General features: G+C 45.6%; 1 protein-coding gene across 2 annotated transcripts in view; it reads left to right on the forward strand.

The window, feature by feature from the left end:
- Positions 1-25964, forward strand: part of PBK (PDZ binding kinase) — a 180372-nt gene that overhangs the window by 138284 nt on the left and 16124 nt on the right. For both annotated transcript variants that reach the window (XM_085613123.1, XM_085613124.1), the window contains one exon: positions 9324-9493. In XM_085613123.1, the coding sequence (XP_085469249.1) occupies positions 9324-9493 (170 nt within the window). The remainder of the gene's footprint in view (positions 1-9323; positions 9494-25964) is intronic.

The following is a 25964-nucleotide window of genomic DNA, read 5'->3' on the forward strand; positions in this document are numbered from 1 at the left end:
CCTTTTGTCTTAGTCACTAAATCGGCTTTGGCATTTTTGCAGCCAGTGGGGGCGCTGACCAGAGTCTTGAGCCTCCCAGCTCCAGTTCCATCCCCCGTAGAACCCGTCTGAGGGCAAGCCCTCCCTCTCGCGGTCTTGGGAGGCATCGTTACCGCTGAGAGATCCTCCCCGGCTACCGTAGGGTCTGAGAGTCGAGCACCAAGCCCAGCACCGGCTCAGCGAGACTCTCCAGTAGCAGTGCCGGTTTGCTGAAATCTCCGCCGCCACGATGCTCAATATTTCGCGGAGACCAGTATTAGGCAGAACAACCATCAGGATACAACCTCAGTAATAAGTAAGCTTTTACTCCGCTTTCATTACTGTCGCCAATATTGCATTTCCGTTATTTGCGAGTGTGAGGCTCCCAGGAGCAGCCAACTCACACGTCCGAGCTTGTGGACGCCATCTTGTCCCTTGTAATTTGGTGTCTTGCTAAGAATTATAATCCACTAATCAAGAAAATACCATTCCTCCTTAATTACTGCACTTGGCAATTCTTCTCAATATAAGTGCATTTGGCTGCTGTAACAGCATATTGTAAATTCCCAAAGTTCTTTCTTCATCATCCCAATCATCAGACATTTTTCTGGAATGAATAAAGGTTTATCTACCTACCAAAAGGCTTGCTCCTTCATGAGTGCTAAATCTGGTTCCTTCCAAATTTATGGCTCCACCTTTTGCGCTTATTCATAAAGCCGCATTGCAGCATCTCTTGTGGAAAGCTGCCTTTTTAGCAATTGCATCGGCTAGAAACGTCAGTGAGTTGAAGGTCTTATCTTCTATAGAACCTTATTTGACATTCCATCACAAGAAAGTAGTCCTAGGAACACAACCAGTTTTTATGCCTTAACTGGTGTAGGATTTCCATATACATCAGTCCATCTCCCTTCCTGTATATTTTTCTAAATCCTTCATCTCCCGTGGAATGATCACTCCGTTCTCTATATTTAGAGGGTCTTCAAAATGTTACTAAGGTAAGACAAAACCTGTTAAAAAGACTATACACCTATATATATTATGGTCTTTTAAGGACAGGTTTCACATCTTCCAAACAGACCATTGCTCGTTAGATAGTCTCTTGCATTTCATTTTTGTACCAACTGGCAAATAAACCTTTATGTGGTAAGCCAAGAGCTCATTGAACTAGGGGGAAGCAGCTTCTACCGCTTGAATCAAGAATGTTCCACTTCGGAAATTTGTAAAGCAGCAACATGGAAATCTTTTCATACTTTTACTAGACATTATAGTCTAGATGACGTTCTAGAAGTGATATTCTAGTGAGTCGGACAAATCTGTGAAATGTATTTATTCAACCCAAACAGATTTCTTGACTTTTCTTCATGCCATATTGAGATATATAATTAAATTATTTCATTGCATTGACAGCCGCAAAGCGGGTATACACTTGCTGCTCTAGTCTACATTCATGACTGTTAGTAAGAATCTTATAGTGCAGAAGGAAATGTTACTTACTTGTTATTCTACTTCTGCATCGTAGATATTGATTGTGGTGGTAAAATACGGTCAGGGCTCCAGTGGAGTGTTTCTCAAGTATCTTTTATTGCAGACACAGCCTGGCGTCAGTCCTCACCAAGGCGTCCGCAGCAACTGACTTCTATGGAATTTCCTCCGCCTTTCAATCTAATGCAGAATTATGCAGTAGAACATACGTAAATGTAAGAACAAGCTATCATATCCCATTTTGATCCCTAGAAAGAGCCCCAAAAACGAGAAAAAGTGTAAAACCTAAAACAAACACAAATGCCCTCTCCCCCCTAATGTAATTAACCAAAGCAGAGCCAAAAGGACTCCACCTACTTATCAAACATCTTAGTCATGGGTGAAACCGTAGAGCTACATAATGTCACGTCGATGAGGGTTCTAAAGAAATTGGAGGAATTTGGATTAACTTTGAACAAGGATAAATGTGTGTTTTTGACTGACAAATAGATCACCTAGGGTGTTCCATATCCAGTGGTAATATTCGTCCTAAACACTCTTTACTAGATGCTATTAGGAAGGCGCCTGCTCCCACAGAGAAGGCTCAATTACTATCTTTTCTCAGACTCCTTGAATATTACATGAAATTTATTGACAGGTTTGCGGATAAAACAGAGTCTGAGGAGATTAATATGGAAAGGTGAGAGGGTCTAGTGGAACGACGAACAGAGGGTGTTTTTTGATGACATAAAATTGGAAATTTGTAATACTGGAATGCTAGCTCTTTTTGATAACAGATTGAAATCTGTTTTGACGGTAGATGTCAGTACCACAGCACTAGGAGTAGTATCCTCACAAATGCATGGAAAAAAATAGAGAACGGTAGCATTTGCATCACGCACCCTCACCACGGATGAAAGGAACTATTCTATGATAGAACGAGAGGCATTAGCAGCTGCCTGGGGTGCTGAATATTTTCGTGTTTACTTGTGGGGTGCTTGCTTTGTGTTGCGCACGGATCACAAGCCTCTGATAAAAAATACTGTTGTCTGGTGGGGCTGGAAAAGGATCTGCAAGGTTAGCCAGACTAGCAGCTAGAATCCAAGAATACACCTGTGGAGTTTGTACAGGGTTGGAAGAACGTACAGGCTGACTGTCTGTCTAGGCTGCCGTTAAAGTGGGAAATAGTCGATGCTAGGGCCGTAAAACGTTTTGTGTCTGAGGGTGCGGTGGCATCCATACATGATGTAGTTCAATGTAGTCTAGGAGCCCTTACAGTTGACCAGTGGGAGGAAGAAATGGAACTTGTTGTGCTCAAGGAAGTTTGCAAATTGATTCAGTGTGGGGAGGCAAAGGAGAGCACTTTGTCATAGTCCGTACAACCTTATTTTAGGTTGCTGAGGAGTTATCTATGTGTGGTCCCAATCCTATCATAAGAGGTGATATTATTTCTCCTGTGGGTTTGAGACGGACTTGGCTCACCTTTTTTCACACAGGTTTGCACTTCACAGGGTACACTTTCCAGGACTACCCAGGTTGTGTCCAACTCTGCTGCTGTCCTGCTCCTCATCCACTTCCCCTCGAAGTGGTCGCCAAAATGTTGTGGTGGTAAGACACGGCCTGGGCTCTAGTGGAGTGTTTCTCAAGTATCTTTTATTGCAGACACAACCTGGCGTCCGTCCTCACCAAGGCATCAGCAGCAACTGACTACTATGAAATTTCCTCCGCCTTACAATCTAAGGCAGAACCATGCAGTAGAACATATGTAAATGTATGATCTTACTACATCATAACAGTATTCTCACTGAAGTCTTGAACAACCTTCCTCCTCCCCGGCTGACAATGCAATTCATTTATATACAAATAATTCCTTCTGAATGTCATTTACTCCCTTTTAGAAGGAACTGAGCCTGTGAGGCAAGCTACCAGTACATTGTTTGCTGGGTAATGAAAGCTGCTGACTCTTAATGTTACAGGGAATGCTGGGTGCAGCTGATTGATTTTGAACCGTACAAATAGCTCTTCCTGCATTGTTTTCTCTGTAGCTACAGCAGGGTTTTAGCTCAGTATTCTTATTGTATGGCATTTTCCACATTAAATGCTGCAATATGGTTGTGGGGAATAAAACGCTACTCAAGCAGCAACCACAATCCTTGTCAGGGTGGAGTCGCATGCAAACTCTAACTTAACCTGTGCTCAACCCTCTGGTAGCTTGGTGGAGTAGTCAGGCTTATCTTGGAGGCAATTTGTAAAGTATTTGTGCATCACTTCAAACAGTAATAACATGAGAATACACCACAAAAGGGATCCCACATCAGATTAGATGAATAGAGTAGATTTTAATAAATACAGCCAGATGAAAAAACATCCAATCGGTAGCACCGGAGATGTGCAATTTTAAAGATTTAAGTTAAAATAGCGCCAAAAAGCTCAGTGTCACTCACAACTATCTGGTCTTACGAGACTGGAAGTCACAAGTTCAAGCCGACCACGATAGTTGATACAATAGTCCCATTCTCGGTGGAGAGTGCAGCGAGGAGCACGGAAGAGTTGCAGGCGGTCGTCGCAAAGAGCAGGCCGGGCGTTGCCACCAATCACCGCTATAGTGCGAAGATCCCGTTGTTGTTGCCAGTTGCAGCTATGGTGCGACGATCCTGTTGCTGCGAGCAGTCGGGCCAGAGTTTATGGTGGCTCTCCACACGAGCGGGTGACGTAGCAAAAAGGGTTCAGTTGACAGAACTTTAGCAAAGAGCCCAAACACTTCAGTTCAGCTCTACTGAGGCCACACCAAGGGTCCAGGACCTGAGGTGCACCACTTGGGGTCAGGGGCTTGCTCCAGCTGGATCTGGGTGCTGGTTCACGTGGTTGGGAGCCTGTTATGTTCCTGTGGCTCTGAACACGAGGCACGCTTACTAGCCCTTTGAGTCAGTCTGAGACTCCTGGTTTCAGGTGCAGGTCCAAATTGCGGGACCAAATCCCTCTGACTGTGACAGGAGGGCAGCAATCCAATAAGGCAGCAGGTCAGCAGAACCACTTGTAGTTGTTTCTTCCCAACTTTCTAAAAGTGGCACTTTTAAAATTCTAATTCGAAATCCAACTTCATCATTCGAAAGGATTTTTCATTACAATTCCATAGAAACCAATCATGAACCAGGTATCTGTTCCCATTTGAAAGTACAAATGTGCTAAGGTAACTCTAATGTTATTCTGTGGGAGAGGTAGGTCTTGCAATAGTGAAAGACACATTTATGAGTTTTTCACTATCCGGACATGTAGAACTTAAAAGTACATGCCATGTATTTTAAGTACACTCCACCCTGCTCTATGGGCTGTCCAGGGCCTACCTTAGTAGTGATTTATTTGTATTAAAAGGAAAAAGGCTGGTCTGAGCAAGGCAAAAGCTTGATTTAAAAACTGCACACACAGGCTATAATGGCAGGCCTGGGACTTGATGAAACGGCTTCTTACATGGGTGGCACGATTGGCGCTGCAGGCCCACTGGTAGCATTTAATTTACAAGCCCTGGGCACATGTAGTGCCACTTTCCTAGGGACCTACAAGTAAATTAAATAGGCCAATTGGGTGTACGCCAATTCAAGCATGTTTTAGGGAGAGAGCACAAGCACTTTAGAACTGGTCAGCTGTGATAAAGTGCAAAGTCCTAAAAGCCAACAAAAAAAAGTTCAGAACACAGCAGGGTGAAGGCAAAACGTTTGGGGTTGACTGTGCAGAAACGGCCTATTGCCACAATTCTAATTGTACTACTGTAGCCTTCTACAGAGAGAAATGTAATCAAAGCAAGCCTGTCATGTAGGTGTCACCAGACTGTGATTTATGGTGACATTTAGATTTCCCTCTGAGTTGGAACAGGCGCAATGCCCATATAAACTATGGTTTTGTGACACAATTGTTAAGAATGGGGTTTTCAGAGTTATGATTTCCATGTTGAAATGCATACTGGACTACAAATCAGACAATGCCCTCTACTGGCTATAGGGACAAACGTATATATTGCGAAAATAATAAAGGACTCATGTAGTGTGATCAAGACTTGGGAGTCGAAACGCGTTGCTGTTTGGTGTGATGTGGATGCTCCGAGTCATTAAACAATTGGAAATCTGAAGCTTCCGGGATGGAGGGGGGGGGGGGGTCGGTCTTGCTCGCTCGCTCGCTCTCTCTCTCTCTCTCTCTCTCTCTCTCTCTCTCTCTCTCTCTCTCTCTCTCCCCTCTCCCCCCTCTCTCTCCCTCTCCCCCCTCTCCCCCCTCTCTCTCCCTCTCCCCTCACACTCTCTCTCCCCTCACTCTCTCTCCCCTCACTCTCTCTTCCCCCCTCACTCTGTCTCTCTCTGTCTCTCCCCTCACTCTGTCTCCCCTCTCTCTGTCTCTTTCTCTCCCCTCTCTCTCTCTCCCCCTCTCTCTCTCTCCCCTATCTCTCCCTCTCCCCCTCTCTCTCTCTCCCCTCTCTCTCTCTCTCTTTCCCTCTCCCCTCTCTCTCTCTCGCTCTCTCCCCCCCTCTCTCTCCCCCCTCTCTCCCCTCTCTCTCCCCTCTCTCTCTCTCCCCTCTCTCTCTCTCGCTCTCTCCCCCCCACTCTCTCTCTCCCCCCACTCTCTCTCTCTCCCTCCTCCCCACACACACAGGACTAGTTTATGTTCATGTCTTTGTTGAGAATACGTACGATACAGAACTAGTATTACAAGAAGGTGACATTTCCTTCTGTACCACGTCACACCACCCTGATCTTTTTACAATCGTTCTTAGTAACACGATTCATCTTACACACCACTTGCTTTATGATCAGACATTTCATGCTATTCTTTCTGCTGGAAGAGTTTTAAAGGCATAGTTATAGTGCCAGGAGGGGCTTTTGCACTCAAACTTGCCGGGAACCATGTCCGATCGTTCCAGTCACTCAAGTTCAAATTGTTTTATGTAGGCTGTATTTCTTTTAATTTTATGTTACTTGTGTTGTCTTGATCCATTTTGTGTCGGGTGTAACTGTAGCAGTAAGTGCCTAAATGTATTTGGAAAGACAGACGTGCATGACTGCTGTGTGAAAAGTTTGTTCCACATGACGGAGAGAAACGTTATACTTGCCTCTGAAAGGTTTTGAATATTGTTCGTTCTTGTAGAGGGTGGATTGATGACCCTGACCAGTTTGTTCCCGGACAAGGGGTCCCTAAGGGGGTGGGAAGCAGGCCTGCTCCTTCTACTCTGTGTACCAGAACCCCCGTCAGTGCTGGGCCTGAACGGGACTGGCACCAAAGTAAACCCACAAGTTTGAGGCCCGTGAAGGAAACCCTCTAAGCAGAGAAAAGAGAGAGGCCATTGCAGCCCCTGAGCAAGCTGTTTGGGAGTGGCCTTTATGCCTGGCCTCTGATGTAGAAATTGTGCCCGCTTTGCTGCCTGTGTCCATCAATGGCCCACTCTGAACCCTTCAAAGGATATATTCTCCCCATTATGAACCTATTACGACAGAAGTTGGCTACATCGCTGAACACAAGCATAGGGTAGGTCCCACTCAGTCGTAAGGTTGCTCCCTGTTCCATGAAGTCTTCTGGTGAGTCTAGGTCAAAGTTGAGAAACTGGCCCAAGCACAAAAGCTCTAAGAAAGATGTGACCATTGCCAACCTTCCTGCTCCAGGGAGAAGTCATGTAGTCTGTGCTCACAAGGGGCCCATTTCATTTATATAGACCAGCCTTCAGTGCAAACCAGTTCAAGGTGAAAAAAACCTTGTCGCTCATTTGGTTTTTTTCCCCACTTTGGTGTTTCAATTTTTTTCAATGATTTGTTTCTTAATGATAATTTGCAGCGTTATCCCTAAATGTCCCCCTGCTGAATTCAGAATTATCTAGTTTTGAGAAATGTATAGCTTTTTGGGCTCCCCCATAAGTTTTACACTTGTTCCCCTCAAACATTGCAAATGTCCAGAAACTGAGAAAAATATAAATATTGACCGCAATTGAAAAAAATGCTATATATATATATATATATATATTATCTACTGGCGGTCGCCAGTAGATAGTTATAGTTACAACCTAGTTTCCATAGGAAATCTCAAAATTCTATTTAGAATAACTTTGGCGCCGGTTGACGAATCCTCGCGAAATTTTCAAAACAAATGGGGCGCTCCGTTCAGCTCCTTCCCTGAAAGTCTCGGGGTGATTCGTCAAGCGGGGGCCGAGAAAAAGGGGGGGTCCCAAAACGCGTTTTCCCCATGTATTTTTCCATAGGACCTTTAGTCGCAGCTACAGCGCGAACAGAATTACGTGAAATTCGGCAGAGAGGTAGTCATAAGGTCAAGGAAGTGCCTTTTGCAGGTCTGGTGTAAATCTGTTCAGTATTTCCTGTCAAAATAGCATTTAAAAGCATATCAATATCTATACGCGCGCACTGTGCGCGCACCCTGCCGTGCGCGAGCGCAATTCTGATTGGTTGTTAGATGTCGGTAAACATTTGAATCGGTCGAAACCAGGAAGTGTCGGCCGCCATTTTGTCTCTCGCAGTCTGAGGGGGTGAAAAACAAAGGTGGAGAACGTGAAAAGGGGGCAGAGTGGACAGTTCCTGACCCCCTAGCCTTGGTCAGGGGGTCACAGAAGGACCCCCAAGGGAGAAAAATACAATTTTATTTTTTTTTAAATCGTGACGTGCGCGAAGTGCACCGTGCGCGCACGGTGAAAAACCTGAAAAAAAATAATTTAATAAATACATAACTTAGCATTTAAAAAAACGTACAAATTCACTGAAAAAACCATAGGTTTCACACATGTTATAGTTAGCTGGACATTTCACTCGTAAAAAACCAATGAAATTCCCCCGTTATAGTTAGTGCAGGCAACTATAACTCACGCGACCGCAATCCTCTGCTGATGACGTCAGATATTACATCACTGATGACATATGTGTCTTTATGAAAAATAAATATTTGTAATATATGTATAGCTAAAGATTAATGGAAGAAGACATGGGTGAATAAGTGTCTAAATACAGTGATGTAATATCTGACGTCATCAGCAGAGGATTGCGGTCGCGTGAGTTATAGTTGCCTGCACTAACTATAACGGGGGAATTTCATTGGTTTTTTACGAATGAAATGTCCAGCTAACTATAACATGTGTGAAACCTATGGTTTTTTAAGTGAATATATATATATATATATTGGAAAGAATGTAATCTTAGCACAGCAAACCTTTTTGTCATCCAATTGTTCGGGGGTAAACACGGTTTATTGAACAGGAAATTTATTTAATGCAAACTGCCCGAAATTTCAAGAAAAAGGCTTGGAACTTTGGATGAACTCGGCCTGGATAGTCCATCTGTAATGAGACTGAGACAAATGTTGTTCTGAATCTAATGTTAGTCTTCACACCACCTCCTTTGAAGTAAAACATGACTGCTCATTCCAGCTATCCACAGGAGTAAGTTAGGTGGTGGAAGGAGAATGTATTATCTCTGACCAAGTATGTAGCATCATAGTTAGCGGGGAATACATGCAATCTCAACCTTTGTATCTCAATGTAGCTCTTACGTTATGGATGAGGAAAAAAACTGCAAATACATGTTCAGCCCACCACCATATACAGGCCAAAGGTGCTCAGTAAAGCCACTCAACAACTACGCTTCTTCTTGTATGTAAAATGTTTTGATTTTACAATATGTAACTGATGCATTTTGTTGTTCACGGTTCCTGGTTCTCTTCAGTCAGCTTAACAAACTTTCTTTTTGTCAGTATGTTATTGTTTGGGATGGGTTGCTTGGTAATTATTTTTCAATGTAACAGAATTATTTGGCTTGTAAAACATTTTATGTGAAATGTTTTTTGATTTGACATGTTATTTTCTTCAGGTTACCGTGCTTTCACCAAAGCCAGCGATGGAAGTATGTGCCTTGCCATGGAGTATGGGGGAGAAAAATCTCTTAACGATCTCATAGAAGCCAAAAATGAGAATGGTGAAGGGCCTTTTCCAGCAGAAACAATTGTGAAAGTTGCGCTAAGCATGGCTAGAGGCTTAAAGGTACTAGATACAGATTATTAGTCTCGTAAGCATTTATATAAAAAAAAAAAGAATTGCGCATATCATGGCTCTATGGTTCTGATTCCAGCACTCGTCAACATAAAAATTGATAGACCAGCCAGTGCCAGCACAGTGAATGTTATCTTAAGCCAGCGATAGAGATCCTAAAGCAAGAGAATAGAGCCAGGCCCTCCAACACTGTCCCCGTCAGCCTGCACTTCTAGCACCCTTCACTGTCCCTCCGACAGGGCTGCAGGCAGGAAACCCCAGCAGACAACGCTTCCACCCTGGGGCTTTCTTCTCCATACGCTCCAAAAACCACATGATCACAAGAGGAGTGCAAAAACATGACCTCAAGAGGAGTGAAGGGTGGACCTTCACTGAGCTGAACCAGATTTCAATTGGCCGCTGTAAGAACGACCTGCAGTGCGGCAGTCCAATCTCCAAAAAAGCCCTTAAAACTAATTTAGCTGTTGCCTCATTAGCTAGACAGTTTTCATAAACTGATGCAATGCTTATCAGTTGCTACGACATTGGTCAAGGCACTTCTAGCTCAGGAAATTGAACTTCATGACATCTTAGTTGGCCAGGGTCATGGATAACTTCTTTGTTGACAAAGTCAGCGTTTATTGACAACTTGGAAGCAAATTTGTTAAAACCCCTAAACCACAATCGTTAATAACTCTTCATCCTGGGCAACGTTGTTGGCAGTCCACTCATTAACAACAACTTCTTCAGTTGTGTTTCAGCCTCAGATTTACTCCTTAGGCCATCCGGAAAAGGTGGATGTTTGAGGCTGTGAGTCTCTTCTAGCAGATTCTACATGAGGCGGAGGCCCAGAATAATGAGAATTCTCTTCATGAGTCATGTTTAGTGCCATTGCGATCAGGTATCGAGTCAACATTGATTACTGTGAGTATGACATTAGTGTTTACTATCCTTACACCGCCATTACTGCCACCCTCTGAGATTTACATGTCAGTGGTCCAAGTGGAAGCAGTGAATGCCCAGTTTTATAAGGTGGCCCCAGATCTCATGACCCAACTTGCCGTTGCAGTAACACTATAAGAAGCCTTCAGCATCCTCCGAATTGATTTCATTGAATTAATTTACACAACCCTGCTGATGCAATATCACCCCTGCAGAACACCGGAGTGCTCTTCTAGCTCCTTTGTTTGTGTGCACATAGATGGGGGAGGCAGGGAAAGATGCCCTTCACCGACCTTTAGTTCATAGAAATATATTTTGAAAGCAAGGTGGTTATGATCATAATTTTTATGAAGGTAACAAATACATTGTCCCAGAAGGTGCCCAGCTTACTTATCGCTTTTTGACTCCCAACTTCCCATCCTCGATAATATTCTGTAGTTTAATTCTTGATTTGATGGTAAGTCTGTAAAAAGTGATCTCTGAATATGAACCAAGGTGAAACATTGTTTTTTGTATGACTTTTAAGAGAAACCTCAAATCCATGAAAGCCATTACAGTCATGTAACACCTATTGGAGGTGACCTTGCTAACTCTTAAAGTCCAGGGCATAATGTGTGAGTTCATTGCCAGAATGAAGAAAAGAGTCGGGTATCCTGTCTCATCACTGTGTGGGTGCTTCACCAGCACAGCTCAACCAGAATGTAATTCTAGCCCAAAGACCATCCATAGACATAGAACCCTACAGCACATGGGGAAACCACTTTACTTTTGACCTGCTGCGTACAGATGATTGTAAGGTTATCAATCATTCTAGTAAATAAACTTGAAAGAAAACTTATCAAAGTGATTTCCAAAATCCCACTAATTTAAACTCCATTTGGGATTTTTTTGTTTCCTGTTTATATGCAACAGGGATTCAAGTCCTTACAATGAGCTGTGTTCAAGAAGTTTTGGATAAAGTGGTTTTCCATGCTCTGGAGCGTTGTTGGGTTCAAGAGTCTATACCTGGTGACTCGCTTTTAACGGTATTCTCAGTTGAAATTTATCATTTTGGTGTGCGATTGCAAAGTGAAGTCCTTTGTTAGAATGCAGAAACCTAGCTACACCATGTTCAGTTTCTACATAGAGAAGGAGATGCATAGATTATTTTGGTTTAAAAGGTGACATCCACTGTTGCTAAAACCATCAAGAAATTTGGAATGAAACTTTTTCTTTTGCGTATATGATTACTAACCATGTAAGAGTCAATAGGAAGACCATTTTATGTAAGTGGTGGGGAGGGGTGGTTTCTACGTGGAAATACCCAAATAGATATTATCACTTCAGGTTTTAAACTGGTAGCCAGTACATCAGTGCTAAGGTGGCCGATTCGGCTGAGGTGTTAGGATCCACACTACGATTTTAGACCCCTCTCTTCGTACCAGAATCCAAATAGATGCAATATGCCCCCTACTTCAAGATGGAAGAGGGTATTCCTTTCAACGGGTGAGGTGGACAATCGTTGAGTAGAAAATCATGTTTTTACCATTCATCAACTAGGATACTGTTACCAATGTACTAATGTTGAACTCAATCCTTCACACCCACTGAGAAGGGTAGGGTTCAGTTCCCTGCTTGAACAGTATCCAGGAGTCTGCAGTAAAAACATAACTGTTTTCAGATAGCTAACCCCACTTGTACCACACCAATACAGGGCTGAATTTGGCTAAAGTCTTACACATCAAATGAGTGCTAGATATTGTCCAATTTGTGCATTCATTAGAATTTGTCAAACGGCTCCCACCAGTTTCACACAAAAAAAAGTAAAATCATGAGCCCTTAAAGAACCTGGAGAAAACAGGTCATGTCTGTACTTCTAAAAGATGCAATAGGAAAGTTTCCAAAAAACCATTATCAAGAGGAATTTTACTCCAAGTACTTTTTTGTTAGGGGTAAAAAGAGAACGAATGAGGACTATCCTGGGCTTGACATTTGAACACGTGCCTAAACAAACTGTCATTTATTACAGTAACAATGCAGGCATGGTTTCCCTTTCCCACCAAGTCTATTTTTAAGTCTTCCCTCCCTCAAAGAAGTTAACTCCCTTTTAACCAATCTATCCCAGCCACTTTTAAATGTTGGGGTTTTATATTCAGGGGACAAACATGAAGTTTGCACCAAGAATATTCCTAGTGTATGACCCCTGTAGCAGCACAAATCAGACACTCAAAACTTCACATATTGCCTTGCCTGGATGATTCATTACTAAAAGCACTGTTGAGGATAACCCATGGAAAGTAACAGCATCTGTACTTTATCTGCTTCAGTACGTAGGTCTATCGTTGAGCGATTTAAGTAGTCCTAATTGACTACTTGCAGAGCATCTTATTTATAATGGCCCTTCAACTTCAACCTGCTTTAGGCAGAGGTTGTAGGAAGCTGGGTCTTGATCTAGTGGACTAAAAAGAGATCCACTATGTAGAGTCCAGGCAGACCCCGAAGGAATTACAGAGGCACTAATGACACCCAAATGCTCTTTTGTGGTAGTGTGGGTGAGCAGTTGGGCATATCAGAGGGTAGTGCTAAGCATGTATTGCACATACTTAAGGTAGTAAGTGAGATACACACTCAAAGAAATGCAACACCAATTTATAAAAATAGCACCTATCTTTATATAACTTTAGGCACCAAGATCATCAAAAAAAGTATGTTTCAAGTTATGAATTTTTACAGTTTTCAAAAACGGACACTGCAATTTCTGAAGTGGTCATGTTATCCTATGGAGGAAAGTAATACACTGCATACAGGTACTTCACAGCGACTTAGGGGACCAATCTCCTGGACTCAAGGTAAGTATGGGGCAAGGTCCAAGGCAGCACCAACAGGTCACCTCGGGCAGCACGGGGGCAGCTGGGTGCAGAGGAGCTTTTTAGCCTTGGGTGCCCAATGTTAGCCTATTAGAGGAAAAACATGTACTGCATTCAGGCACTTCACAGTGACTTATGGGACCAATCTCCTGGACTTAAGGTGAGTATGGGGCAAGGTTCAAGGCCACACCAACAGGTCACCTCGGGAGGCTCTGGGGCATTTGGTTGTAGAGTTGTGTTACAGCTCAGGGTTGCCCATTCACTTTAATGGGGAATGGTCTGGTTGCAAAGAGGCTGAAAGCTGGGTCTGGGAGATCAGTCAGGCTGAACCAACCAGGGGGCTGAGGTCTCGCAATGCTTGAGACACCTTTGGTCCTCTTGTGGTTGCTGGATCTGAGGAAGGAACGTTCAGGGTGCCCCTAAATACTAAATTTAGGGGCGTTACAGGTAGGTAAAGGGCAGGGACCAATGGGTCCCTTCCCTGGGGTGGGTACACCCCCTTTTCTGCTACTCTCCAGTGGGAGGGGGGACAGGAGCCTGTCCCTGGTTGGTTGGGTCCCCCCATCCTCAAGATGGCGGGGACTCGATGTTGTGCTTCACCTCGCCTCCCCCACCTTAGGGGTGGAGTTGGCAGAAGTAGGCACACCTATCTGCCTCACTTGTTTTTCCCGCCGGTTCTCCCGTCCAAAGTGGGGGATAGAGCCAGTGGGGACCAGTTGCTGAAAGCAGCAAATGGTCTGGAGAGGCTCACAAAGGCGGCATGCTTTTGAAGCTTCTCCTTTGTGAACCCCGCCCATCCTGGGGGAGGAGGCTTGGCACCTCGTCCCAGGATGTGCATTGTTTCAGGCCCCCGAGAGCAGCAGGCTCTCGATCCAGGGGTCCAGAAACATGTATGGTGGCGGCAGCCTGCGCAGCCACTCTGTCAGGTCACTGGTAGTTGGTCGTTTTTCTTAGATGCCCTCTGTGGTGCATTTTACATTAAATCCCACACTGGCATCAGTGTGGGTGTAATGTGCTGAGAAGTTTGATACCACACTTCCCAGTCTTCAGTGCAGCCATTATGGTGCTGTGGATTTCGCCATATCCACATCAGGTGGCCCACCTTGGGGTAGAACTAGCCTGAGGGTGGACACGCCTCTCCGACTACTACTTTTCTCGCCTTCCCTTGTGCCAAATGGGCCCTGGTCAGGGGGTTAGGTATCCCTTCACCTCTGAGGGCAGCCAGATTTGCATTCCAAAGGCGGTGGGCTCTCTGAAGCTCCCTGCCTTGGAATGCTAATTTACCAGCCTTACTGAAAGAGGTGTAAAACAACTCCCACCAGAACAGGCATTGTTCCTGACCTGCTGAGAACATGGACTCTCAACCTTGGGGATCAGAAACTCTTCTGTGGTGGCAGACTGGACTGGACCAGTCAACCAGCACACTAGAGGGCTGGTAGGTTTCAGGGGGTACTCCTAAGGTGCCCTCTGGGTGCATGTATTGATACATTCATCACTGGAATCAGTGTGGGTGTATTAATATGAGGTGTTTGATACCAAACACCATATGTTTCAGTAGAGCCGTTATGTAGCTGGGGAACTCGTTTTGACCAATGCCCAGTAAATACCTTAAGATGACTTCCATGCTCACTTGCAATATCCAGTAATAGAGCTAGACATCACAGGGGTATTTCTGCTTATGCAGATAGGTCCTCACGTAAAATATAATGCACCCTGCCTTAGGGCTCAAGGCCGGCTGTAGGGATGATTTTCATATATTAAATGCAGTGATTATGGCATGACACACAGGAGTGTGCCATATCCTGTTTTCACTCATGGTTTGCACCATGTCATGCAGTCTGCAATAGCAGTCTGTGTGATATTTGTGTGTGGGTCCCTTAGGGCGGCATAAGATATGCTGCAGCCCTTGGGACCCTCTTTAGTACTCATGCTCTAGGTACCTGTGGCACCATTTACTAGGGACTTAAATGGGTGCTAAAGTCCTTAGCCACCTGTAGCACAATTAGACAACACCTAGTTTTGGGGAAGGAGCACTGGCACGGAGGTCTGGTTAGCAAGCCTCAGTGCACTGCCCAAGTTGAAAATTAGCATCTAGTAGCTAAAAGGGTGAAATAAGTGGGAGGATAATTGCAACAGAAACCCAGTTTCCTACAAAGGTTTACCAATCTGACTACTGGTAAATGGGCCTGGCTTCCCTTATCAAAAAGTAATCCAACACAGCAAGGCAATGTTTGTCTTTGTTGGGAACTAAAATATTTGTGCTTCCCTCTTATTCTTTATTCCAGACATCACATATGGCCTACTACGGGAAAGTTGGTCTGTTGGTTGCAGTAGACTGCATGCCATTTGGATTACGGTATGGTGTTTACTGGGGCATTAAAAGATGGCCTTCTTTGGGGCTCGTCATTACGAATCTTCCAGTCAACCATTAATTTCAACAATAATTTCATTAATTCTTGTCTGAGTAACCTCCTGTTCGAGGCATGTGGGCTGCTGAATTCATATCTGTGCATAGATCGCCGCCTAGTGTTGGGTCCGGATGTTTGCACGTTGTTGTCCTGGAAGAGTCTTCGAAGTATCCTGAGATAGGTGACTCCTCCCCTGGACCACAGTGCGCATGGGCATCCTCTCCATCCTCAGATTGTTTTTTTCCGCCATTGGGTTCGGATGTGCTTATCTTGACTCAAGTTAGGGAAAACTTTTTTCAGGCCAAAAGGCCTTTAGTTCGCGTCGGTACTGTTCCCGATCGGTATCGACAGTTACTTGTTAGTTTACTGACTTCAAAAACAACTTTTTCGCATCCTATCCGACCATCGGCCCCACATCGACGATGGAATCGAGGACACCATTCAAGCGGTGTCCTGTTTGCAATGCGAAATATCCCCATGTCGACGTCCACCCGGTGTGCAACAAATGCCTTTCACCGGATCACGACGAATCCACATGTATGGCCTGTGCCCGATTCCGATCCAAAAAGACTCTCCGGAATCGACTAGCAGCGAGACTTGAAGCGCAGCAAGCGGCACCGGCCCCGACCAACATCTTCAGTGCCGAGGACGAAGATGTGGAAGGCGTGGAGAACCTACCCTCCAGCCCCGCTTCCGAACACGATTCCGGATCGGAAGACATCGAAGAACAACTCTTTCACAGGGATGAAGCCGACACCGAGGTAGGAGACTACGATGAGGCCTTAGGGGCCGAAGAAAGTAGCTCCGGTGACGAGCAAGGCCTACCCGTACAGACGGAGGATATCCCAGTGCGTTAGTCTATGGCTCCGGTCGAGGTATCGCCTTCGGGCCTTACCCAAGACCTATCCCGCAGTTCTTCGGCCCCGCCCTCGGGCCCGGCCTCGGACATTCAGCGACAGCCATTAGTGCCCAAAACGACTGGTTTCCCTTCCTCGAAACCGAAACCAAAAGTCGTATCGGTTCCACAGAAACCGAAACTGAAAGTGACACTGGTCGGATCGAAGCCCACTACACCTTCGACGCCAGCCAAACCCGTCGGCACCGACTGCACCAAACGGGACTTGGGTGCCGAACTCGCAGCAGCCGACGTCGGCGCCGACACATGGAAAAAGGCCATCGGTACCACCAAACCGCCTCGGCACCCGGCACCGAAACAATCGGCTCCGGCCACGAAGGTCAAAATGGCCGCTGCGTCGCACACCACTTCAAAAGCAGCACCTAAGGCCCAATCATCGACGCAGTCGACGGCTACTACCTCTCCTCAACTCGATGACCCCGTGGCCCCGAAGAAGTCCACGCCTGCCTCTACAGAACCGCTCGGCGCCAAAGAACCGTCGGCGTTCCAGGTGCGACAAGTTGCAGCGTCCTTGCAACGCATCAAAGAAAAGGCAGCCCTCCAGGACACGTCGGGCTCCGAGCTGAAAAAAGCTCAAAAAGCTTCTCCTGCAACACCCGACATCACTTTTGGCCTGCCGCCATCCATGGCGCCCAAAATGTTTGAAATCAGAACACGTGTCACCCAAACTAGGATCACACCTGCCGACCGCTCTCCTACGGAGACGTCACCGTCCACCATCATCGATGCCGACACCGGCAGAATTATGCTCCACAAGCGGAGAATATCTTCCGAGCGAGCTTTGGACTCCTACCGGATCCCGCTAAAGAAAAAGCTGCCAGCAGATTCGGAACCAGTTCTTTACGAACGTCTCCATACCTCCTACCTAGATCCACAGCCCTTCTCTCCGACACCCTCCGAAACCTCCGTTTTGGAGGACTACATGGGTGACGACGTCCCCTACCCCAAAGAGATGGACCCTGAAGGCCAACAGGACCCTGACCAGGCTTGGGATGACCCTGTAGACCCGGGTGCACCTATGGATACACAGGACACGCAGCTATATGGCGCGAAAACGTCTCCCACAGAGGACACTGCCGCATTCAACGCCCTCATTGAACGTGCTGCGGCCAATCATGGTGTGCAACTCCACTCTGACACAATCGAGGACGATTTTCTAATGGATACTTTCGCATCCTCAGAAAGGAATATCAAAACTCTACCCATGTTGAAAGGTGTCCTCAAACCAGCAAAGGACATTTTCAAAGAACCCACCAGGGCAAGAGTAATAAACCCCAGGATCGACAAGAAATATAGGTCGGCGCCTGGAGACCCTACGTACATTAGAGGCCAGTTACTTCTGGATTCCATCGTAGTCGCTAATGCTCGCAAACGGGCGCACTCGCAGACAACTGGGGATGCTCCTCCCCCGGACAAAGAGTCCAAGGTGCTAGAGACCTCCGGCAAACGGGTTGCAGCCCAGGCAGCTAACATATGGCGTATTGCCAATACCCAGGCGCTCCTAGCTCGCTACGATCGCACACACTATGACACATTAGAAACCCTACTCCAACATCTCCCTGACCAATACAAAGAGGGAGCAGAGATCCTCATCAGGGAGGGACAACTCCTCACGAACGCATCCATTAAGTGTGCACTGGATGCCGCAGATACAGCTGCCAGAGCAATAAACACCAGCGTCATGCTACGACGACACGCCTGGTTACGAATCTCCGGATTCAAACCTGAGGTTCAAAATAACATCCTCAATCAGCTGGTCAACCCCGACTACTTATTCGGACCAGAAGTTGACACCACACTAGAAAAAATAAAACAGGACACAGACACTGCAAAGTCCATGGGGGCTCTCCAAACGCAGACCTTTCGGAGTGGCTCCTTTCGTCGCCCCGGAAATAGAGGAGCAGGTAGAGGACAGGGGTCACAGCAAACCTACAACAAGGGCAACACACAAAGTACCTACGATAAAAACCACCCGGGGTGGTTATCGTGGCTCCAGCACAAAGGGCAGAGGACGCGGATACGGCAATACCAGGTCCTCCCCCAAGAACAAACAGTGACGCCCTCTCCCTTCCTCCCGACCACATAACACCTGTCGGGGGAAGGCTACAAAGGTTCCTGTCCACGTGGAACAACATCACCACGGACAGGTGGGTCAAAGATATTATCAAACACGGTTACTGCCTAGAATTAACCTCCACTCCACCCACAATACCGCCAAAACACCGTCCTATGTCCTCAGAGCACTTAGCGCTATTACAGCAGGAAGTGCTAAGTATGCTGGAAAAAGGCGCAATAGAGGTCGTACCCGTCCACGAGCAAGGTACGGGGGTGTACTCCCTGTACTTCTTAATACCAAAAAAGGACGGGTCACTCAGACCTATACTAGACCTGAGACCCCTCAACCGCTACATTCTCTCAGAGCATTTCCACATGCTCACCCTACAACAAGTCCTCCCGCTGCTCAAACAGGGAGACTTCCTGGCCACGCTAGACCTCAAAGATGCGTATTTCCACATACCCATTCACCCCTCACACAGAAAATATCTCCGGTTCACTATTCAAGGGCAGCACTACCAATTCAAGGTTCTTCCCTTCGGCGTGACAACAGCACCCAGAGTTTTCACAAAGTGCCTAGCTACTGTGGCTGCACATCTACGGAGGCAACACATTCACGTCTACCCTTACCTGGACGACTGGCTTGTTCAGGCAAAGTCAGCCCAGCAATGTGCCAGCCACATGTCCTGCACCATTCACCTTCTTCACAGTCTGGGGTTCTCACTAAATTATCCGAAATCACATCTCCAACCCGCACACGTACAACAGTACCTAGGTGCGACCATAGACACTCTGGCAGCCACAGCTCAGCCAAATTTAGTGAGGATCAACAGCATGCAACTGCTGATTTCCAAGTTCAAACCCCAACACTCCCTTCCTGCGCGAGTGTTCATGCAGTTGATAGGCATGATGGCCTCCTGCATTTTCATAATCCCACACGCGAGACTACATATGCGCCCGCTTCAGGATGCTTAGCACGTCAATGGAATCAGGCTCACGGGCAACTAAAAGACCTAGTGTTGGTGAGCGGTCGGGCATACAACTCTCTGCATTGGTAGAATCCACAAAACCTTTGCAAGGGCCGACCGTTCCAAGAGCCTGTTCCACAAATAATACTGACAGCGGACGCGTCTCTCCAGGGATGGGGAGCTCATGTACTCAACTACACAGTGCAGGGACTATGGACAATACAACAAAAGAAGATGCACATCAACCTTCTAGAACTGATGGCAATCTTCCTGGCAATGAAAGCATTCAAAGTACATTTGTGCAGCAAAGTCGTGTTGATCCGGACGGACAACATGACTGCCATGTACTACATACAGAAGCAGGGAGGAACACACTCTCCACAGTTGTCTCATCTGGCTCAGAGCATGTGGAAGTGGGCCATTCAGAGGAACATGTTCCTCATGGCGGAACACCTCCCCGGCAAGGACAACCAGATGGGGGATCTGCTCAGCAGACACAGCCACCAAAGTTTGGCTACCTAAACCTGCCACCTGACTGTATGGACATCATTAAGGAAGCTAGAAGACCCACTACCAGAGCTTGCTATGCAGCCAAATGGAAAAGGTTCGTCATTTATTGCAATAACAATGACATTAACCCGCTAGACGCATCCATCCAAAACATAATTTGTTACCTCTTACACCTATACCGATGCAATCTGGCATACACCTCAATACGTGTCCATTTGACCGCAATATCAGCCTATCTCCAGAACAGGCAGCACCTCTCTTTATTCAGAGTGCCTGCCATCAAAGCATTCTTGGAAGGACTCAAACGTGTAATTCCTCCAAGCCACCCACCAGCTCCAATGTGGAACCTCAACTTGGTCCTCACACGCCTGATGGGTCCACCCTTCGAACCTCTACACTCATGCGAGATTCAATTCCTCACCTGGAAAGTAGCTTTCCTAGTAGCGATCACTTCTTTGAGGAGAGTTAGTGAACTCCAGGCACTAACCGTTCAAGAGCCATTCATACAGGTTCACGCCAACAGGGTCGTACTACGTACCAACCCCAAATTCATGCCCAAGGTGATATCGCAGTTCCACATGAATCAAACTATCGAACTGCCTGTTTTCTTTCAAAACCCACAAACTGTCGCGGAAAGAGCACTCCATACACTAGATGTAAAGAGAGCCCTCATGTACTATATAGACAGGACTAAAGTCTTTAGGAAAACAAAACAACTTTTCGTTGCCTTTGCCCCACACCACAAAGGTAACGCCATCTCCAAAGCAGGTATAGCCAGATGGATCGTTAAATGTATTCAAATTTGCTATCAAAAAGCTAAACGCACATTAACGATTCCCCCACGAGCCCACTCAACACGTAAGTTAGGGGCCTCCATGGCTTTCCTGGGAAACATTCCTTTGCATGATATATGTAGAGCAGCCACCTGGTCCACTACACATACATTTACCAAACACTATTGTGTAGATGTGCAATCAAAACAGCAGGCAGCTGTAGGACAGGCTGTTCTCAAAACTCTTTTTCAGACCGCTGCAGCTGGCACTGGTAGCCGCCGCTAATAGAGGGTACTGCTATATATTCTATGCACAGATATGAATTCAGCAGCCCACATGCCTCGAACTGAATATGCTACTTACCAGTATGCATCTGTTCTTGGCATGTAGGGCTGCTGACATTCATATCGCCCACCCTCCTCCCCGGCGCCTGTAGCAGCTGCAGCTCTCAGAATTACTGTAAGCATGGTCATCACTTTCTGTATCTACTCCATCACTGCCACAATGGCGAAAAACAATCTGAGGATGGAGAGGATGCCCATGCGCACTGTGGTCCAGGGGAGGAGTCACCTATCTCAGGATACTTCGAAGACTCTTCCAGGACAACAACCGTGCAAACATCCGGACCCAACACTAGGCGGCGATCTATGCACAGATATGAATGTCAGCAGCCCTACATGCCAAGAACAGATGCATACTGGTAAGTAGCTTATTCATTATGATATGTCAATGTATAGGCACCAGTCTACAGTGGGTAAAAATAATTAAACATATAGACAGACAGCCATTCCAGCCAGTGATTCAGCAGGCAGCCCATTTCGAGGATTGAAAAGGCAATGTGCAGGCTAGCAGAGGCATCAATTTCTCCGTCCCTGCTACAACTGCAAATAAGCCCCTTCAGTTGCCCCAAGTGACGGTCAGAGCTCCTTATTTTCTCCTGGGTTGGCAGTCCATCAATTCAGACGGATGGATCTTACCGATTATTCAAAATGGCTATGCCCTGTCTTATCGCTCCTCCCTGCCCATTATCAAGAAATCTAAATGGGAAGATCGCCTGTCCATTCTGCAGGAGGAATAACTATTGCTCTCGAAGAGTGCCATCAAGATGGCTCCCGATTTGAAAAAAGACTGGTGTTATTTCTCTCTCTATTCCCTTGTTTCGAAAAAGGTTGGGGGCATCAGGCCTGTCCTGGATTTTCACCCTTGAATGCCTTTTTCAGAAGAACTTATTTAAAACATTCACGTTGGGCAAGATACTGTCGGCTCTGGACTTGGGTGACTGGATGGTTTCATTGGACTTGCAACACGGGTATTTTCATATACCTGTCCTGCAGTCCCATAGACTATATCTGTGGTTTAAGGTAGACCAGGAGCATTTTCAGTTTGTCGGGCTGACCAGCGCTCCTAGAGTATTCAAAAAAGTGGTGGCGGAGCTCGCTGCCCATCTTCGGAGTTCAGGAATCCCTGTATTCATTTACCTTGACAATTGGATGCTGAAGGCAGGGTTGTCGTTGACCACCTCTTGAAAAAGGCAGATTGAAATCTTGGTGCGTTCATTGTACCTGAGCCAAAGACACATCGGATTCCTTTGCAGAGACTTGCATTCTCTGGGGGAATCCTGGACACAGTGGAGGTCAGAACCTTTCTTCCACAATATCTAGTCTCTGACTTTCAAGCTGTAATGCCAATATTTCCGGGTCAGTCCTGTATCATAGTGAGAGCGGCTCTGAGGCCTCTTTGCTTTGTGCATTCTCCTAAACAACCATGCCCGTTGTTACATGCCTGCTCTGCAATTGAACCTGAAGTTCTAGTTTGCCTATCATCAAAGCAACCTTACTGACACTATTCAGGTTTCGGGAACAAAGCTTGAGATCTAACGTGGTGGCTGTTTCAACTCAATTGGTCCAGCGGTCTCCTTTCCCTACCCAGTGCTGATGGTGGTGAAGGACCTGTCACTGTTGGTCTGGGTAGTTTATCATGGCAGATGGAGGTCAGAGGCAGAGGGCCGTCTTCACATCAGTCTGCTGAACTACGGGCCGTTTATGTGGCTCTGAAGGCCTTCCTGTCCTCTTTCATGTGAAAGCTGGTGCAGGTTCTCACAGAAAACACCATGGCCATGTGGTACTTCATCAAGCAGGGTGGAGTAGAGTCAGATGACAGAAGGTTTTGCATCTCTGGTAGTAGTTGATGCTCCAGGGCATATTCCTAATGCAAATCACCTAGCAGGGTTCCTGCATTCCAAAGCAGACAACTGATCAGATGTTGTCTAGGAGATCACAAGTGGCGTCTGTATCCCAAGGAGGTGAAGTGCATTTTCCAAAAGCGGGGAGAACCCTGGTTGGCCCTTTTCTCTCTCTTCGGTGTGCAATGTCCACAATTTTACTTAGTTTTCGCAAGAACATTGATTGGGCGATGCATTCTGGCTAGAATGGTCCAAGGTACTCCAGTACACTTTCCTTTTCTACCTCACAAGCCTCTTTCTGTTGTTGGACCAACTCCTCTTGTTCAAAGGAGGTTTATTGAAGGTTTGACGCATGTTTCCTCCCTTGCTGTTTGTGATGCCATATTGAGACCTAATTTAGTCTAAGTTTCTCACATTTATGCCCTTAGAGTTGGAAGCTCTCCACGTCTCCTTACTTTGAAGTCAGTCTTTCTCATTGCGGCTACCTCAGCTCTTCTTGTGAGTGTACTACAGGTACTCGGAGTGCAACCTCCCTACACCACCTTTTTTCCAGACAAATTGGTTCCAAAAAGCGTGATTCCCTTCCACATTCAGCAATCAATCATTCTTACCAGCGGTTTTTGCTCCCTCTCATCCATTCAAAGAGTAGAGGCTCTATCGATTGGACCCTGAAAAGGCTTTAAGCTTTTAAATTGATCATAGCAATGACTATTAAGTGGATGATCAGCTTTTTGTGGTGCGAAAAAAGGGAAGACAGTACAGTACAGAACAGGATCTTGTTGATGTGGAAAGGTCCTCCCTATGAAAAGCGGCTACGCACTGGCCAAGAAACAGCATTGGGAAGCTATACTAGCTCATTCCACTTAGGCTACTGTCACTGCATTGGCATTCGAAGTGCCTGTCCGTGACACATGCCAGGCTGCGACGTAGGTGTTAATGCATACATGCACAAAGTAATACTGTTTTGTTAGCCAGGTTCAGCAGGAAGCACATTTCACCTGCTCACTCCTGCAAGACTTTTTAGTTTGAGACCACTCCACCTTTAGGAGATACTGCTTTGGTATCTGTTAAGGTGAGTAATTAGTGGTTAGAAGTATCCATCAGTAGAACTTGTTACCTTCGGTAACGCTATTTCTGGTGGATACTCTACTTAATCGCACTGTCCTCCCACCTTTCTGTTCTGTAGAGTGGCCTCTTTTTAACATCTAAAAAGGGCCCAAGTTAGTATTCATCACACTGTTGCCAACAATTATTCATGCTCTATGTCTGAGAGCATGGAAAGGGTAAAGATGAGAAACGGATGTCGGTGCTGAAGAGGTGGGATCTAATATGTGGCTACACTTTGTCCCTTTTGGAGCGGTGTGGAGACAACCGAGCTGCATGATGCCACTTAGTGGTGCACAGGAGCTCTGCTATGAAAAAAACCTCTGGATCCAGTGTGGAGCCTGTGGCTGTTCGAAGGTGTGGAACCTGCGGATAGAGAATCCACCAGAAAAGGTGTTACAGAAGATAAGTAACTTGTTCATTTTCTGGACACTTGATTATTAACTTTCTTAAAAACATTAAAGGTTCATAACCAGCTCTGTCATATAACTCCTCTTCTAACCATGCAACCTGACAAGTTCAAAAGAATGTTAAGCAACTTAAATGAAAAATTTGGTAAAACCAATTGGCAAAATGGGAGAAGTGTCAGCGAGTCAACAAATCCAAGGGGCAATACCAATTACTGTTCAATATATAACATATTCTATCCAAAAAAGTACAAGAAACAAAGTTTGCACAACAGCAGTGGAATTTTATGGTAGCAGACAGCGTAATTAATGATCACTAATCGGGTTTCAGTCCTGACAGAGGCACTTGCTCTGTGTTTGAATCATTGAGGATCATCTTGGCTCTTTTGACAGGGACTAACACAAATTCCACGTCTCTCCAAGTCTCCACTATAGTGCAACACTCCAGCTTACACAATCATCTTCATTTTTCAAATTTATGTGGACATAAGTTATATCCAACTTCACTTGCAAAACTGACCCTAAGGCGGGACAGGTTTCTCTGTCTAACCAGATAAAAACAAAAGTGTTTTTCATTAGTGGGAGAACAGTTGCTCTCTACCTTTCATATTGTTACATTATTAGTTTTTTTCCCTTGTACTCAAGCAGTTAACTCTGCCCAAAGAGCCATGTTAATGTATACAAGCATCACCTTGGCGGTCTCTCGGCCCAAACAGACATGTTAATGTACTCAAGCATCACCATGACAGTCTCTCTGCCCAAAGAGACATGATAACCTCCAACATTGCAAGATACTTGCATGATACACTTAACACTGTAAACACAGTTAGAAATTCTGATATTCTATTTGGTTCCGGTCTTTCGTTCCATGTAGAAAAGCAGTGAGGGGAGCATTTTCAGTTGAATATGCTATGGAAACTGGTTCATTTTACTTTTAGTCACCTCATAGAGGCAAATGCATCTCTTTTCTTTGTACATTTCGCCTAAGGCAATATCATTTACCTTAATCTACCTTAAAAAAACAATGTAATTCTGAATCAGGCAACCATAATGTAGCTGAATCTGAAAATCGACAAAAGGCTCAAACCCTCTGCTGATCCCTCTCATTTGCTTCCTGGCGGTAGAATGCATCAAATTCAAAACATTCCACTTGTTGAATAGGGCCTTCTGGGACCAAAGTGGAATATTTTAGAACAAGTTACACCATTGTATCCCAACCAGAAACCTTATATCCAGCTTGACCAGCAAAATATGGCTAGTAGAATTGAAATACAGAAAGAGGGTGACATTGAGGTTATGGACCAGACTCTTTGGAATACCACAACCCAATTCTTCTAGTTTAACTGAATACCTTTAAATCAAGACAGAAATA

Source organism: Triturus cristatus, chromosome 6 (assembly GCF_964204655.1).
Source record: "Triturus cristatus chromosome 6, aTriCri1.1, whole genome shotgun sequence".
NCBI classification, from domain to species: domain Eukaryota; kingdom Metazoa; phylum Chordata; class Amphibia; order Caudata; family Salamandridae; genus Triturus; species Triturus cristatus.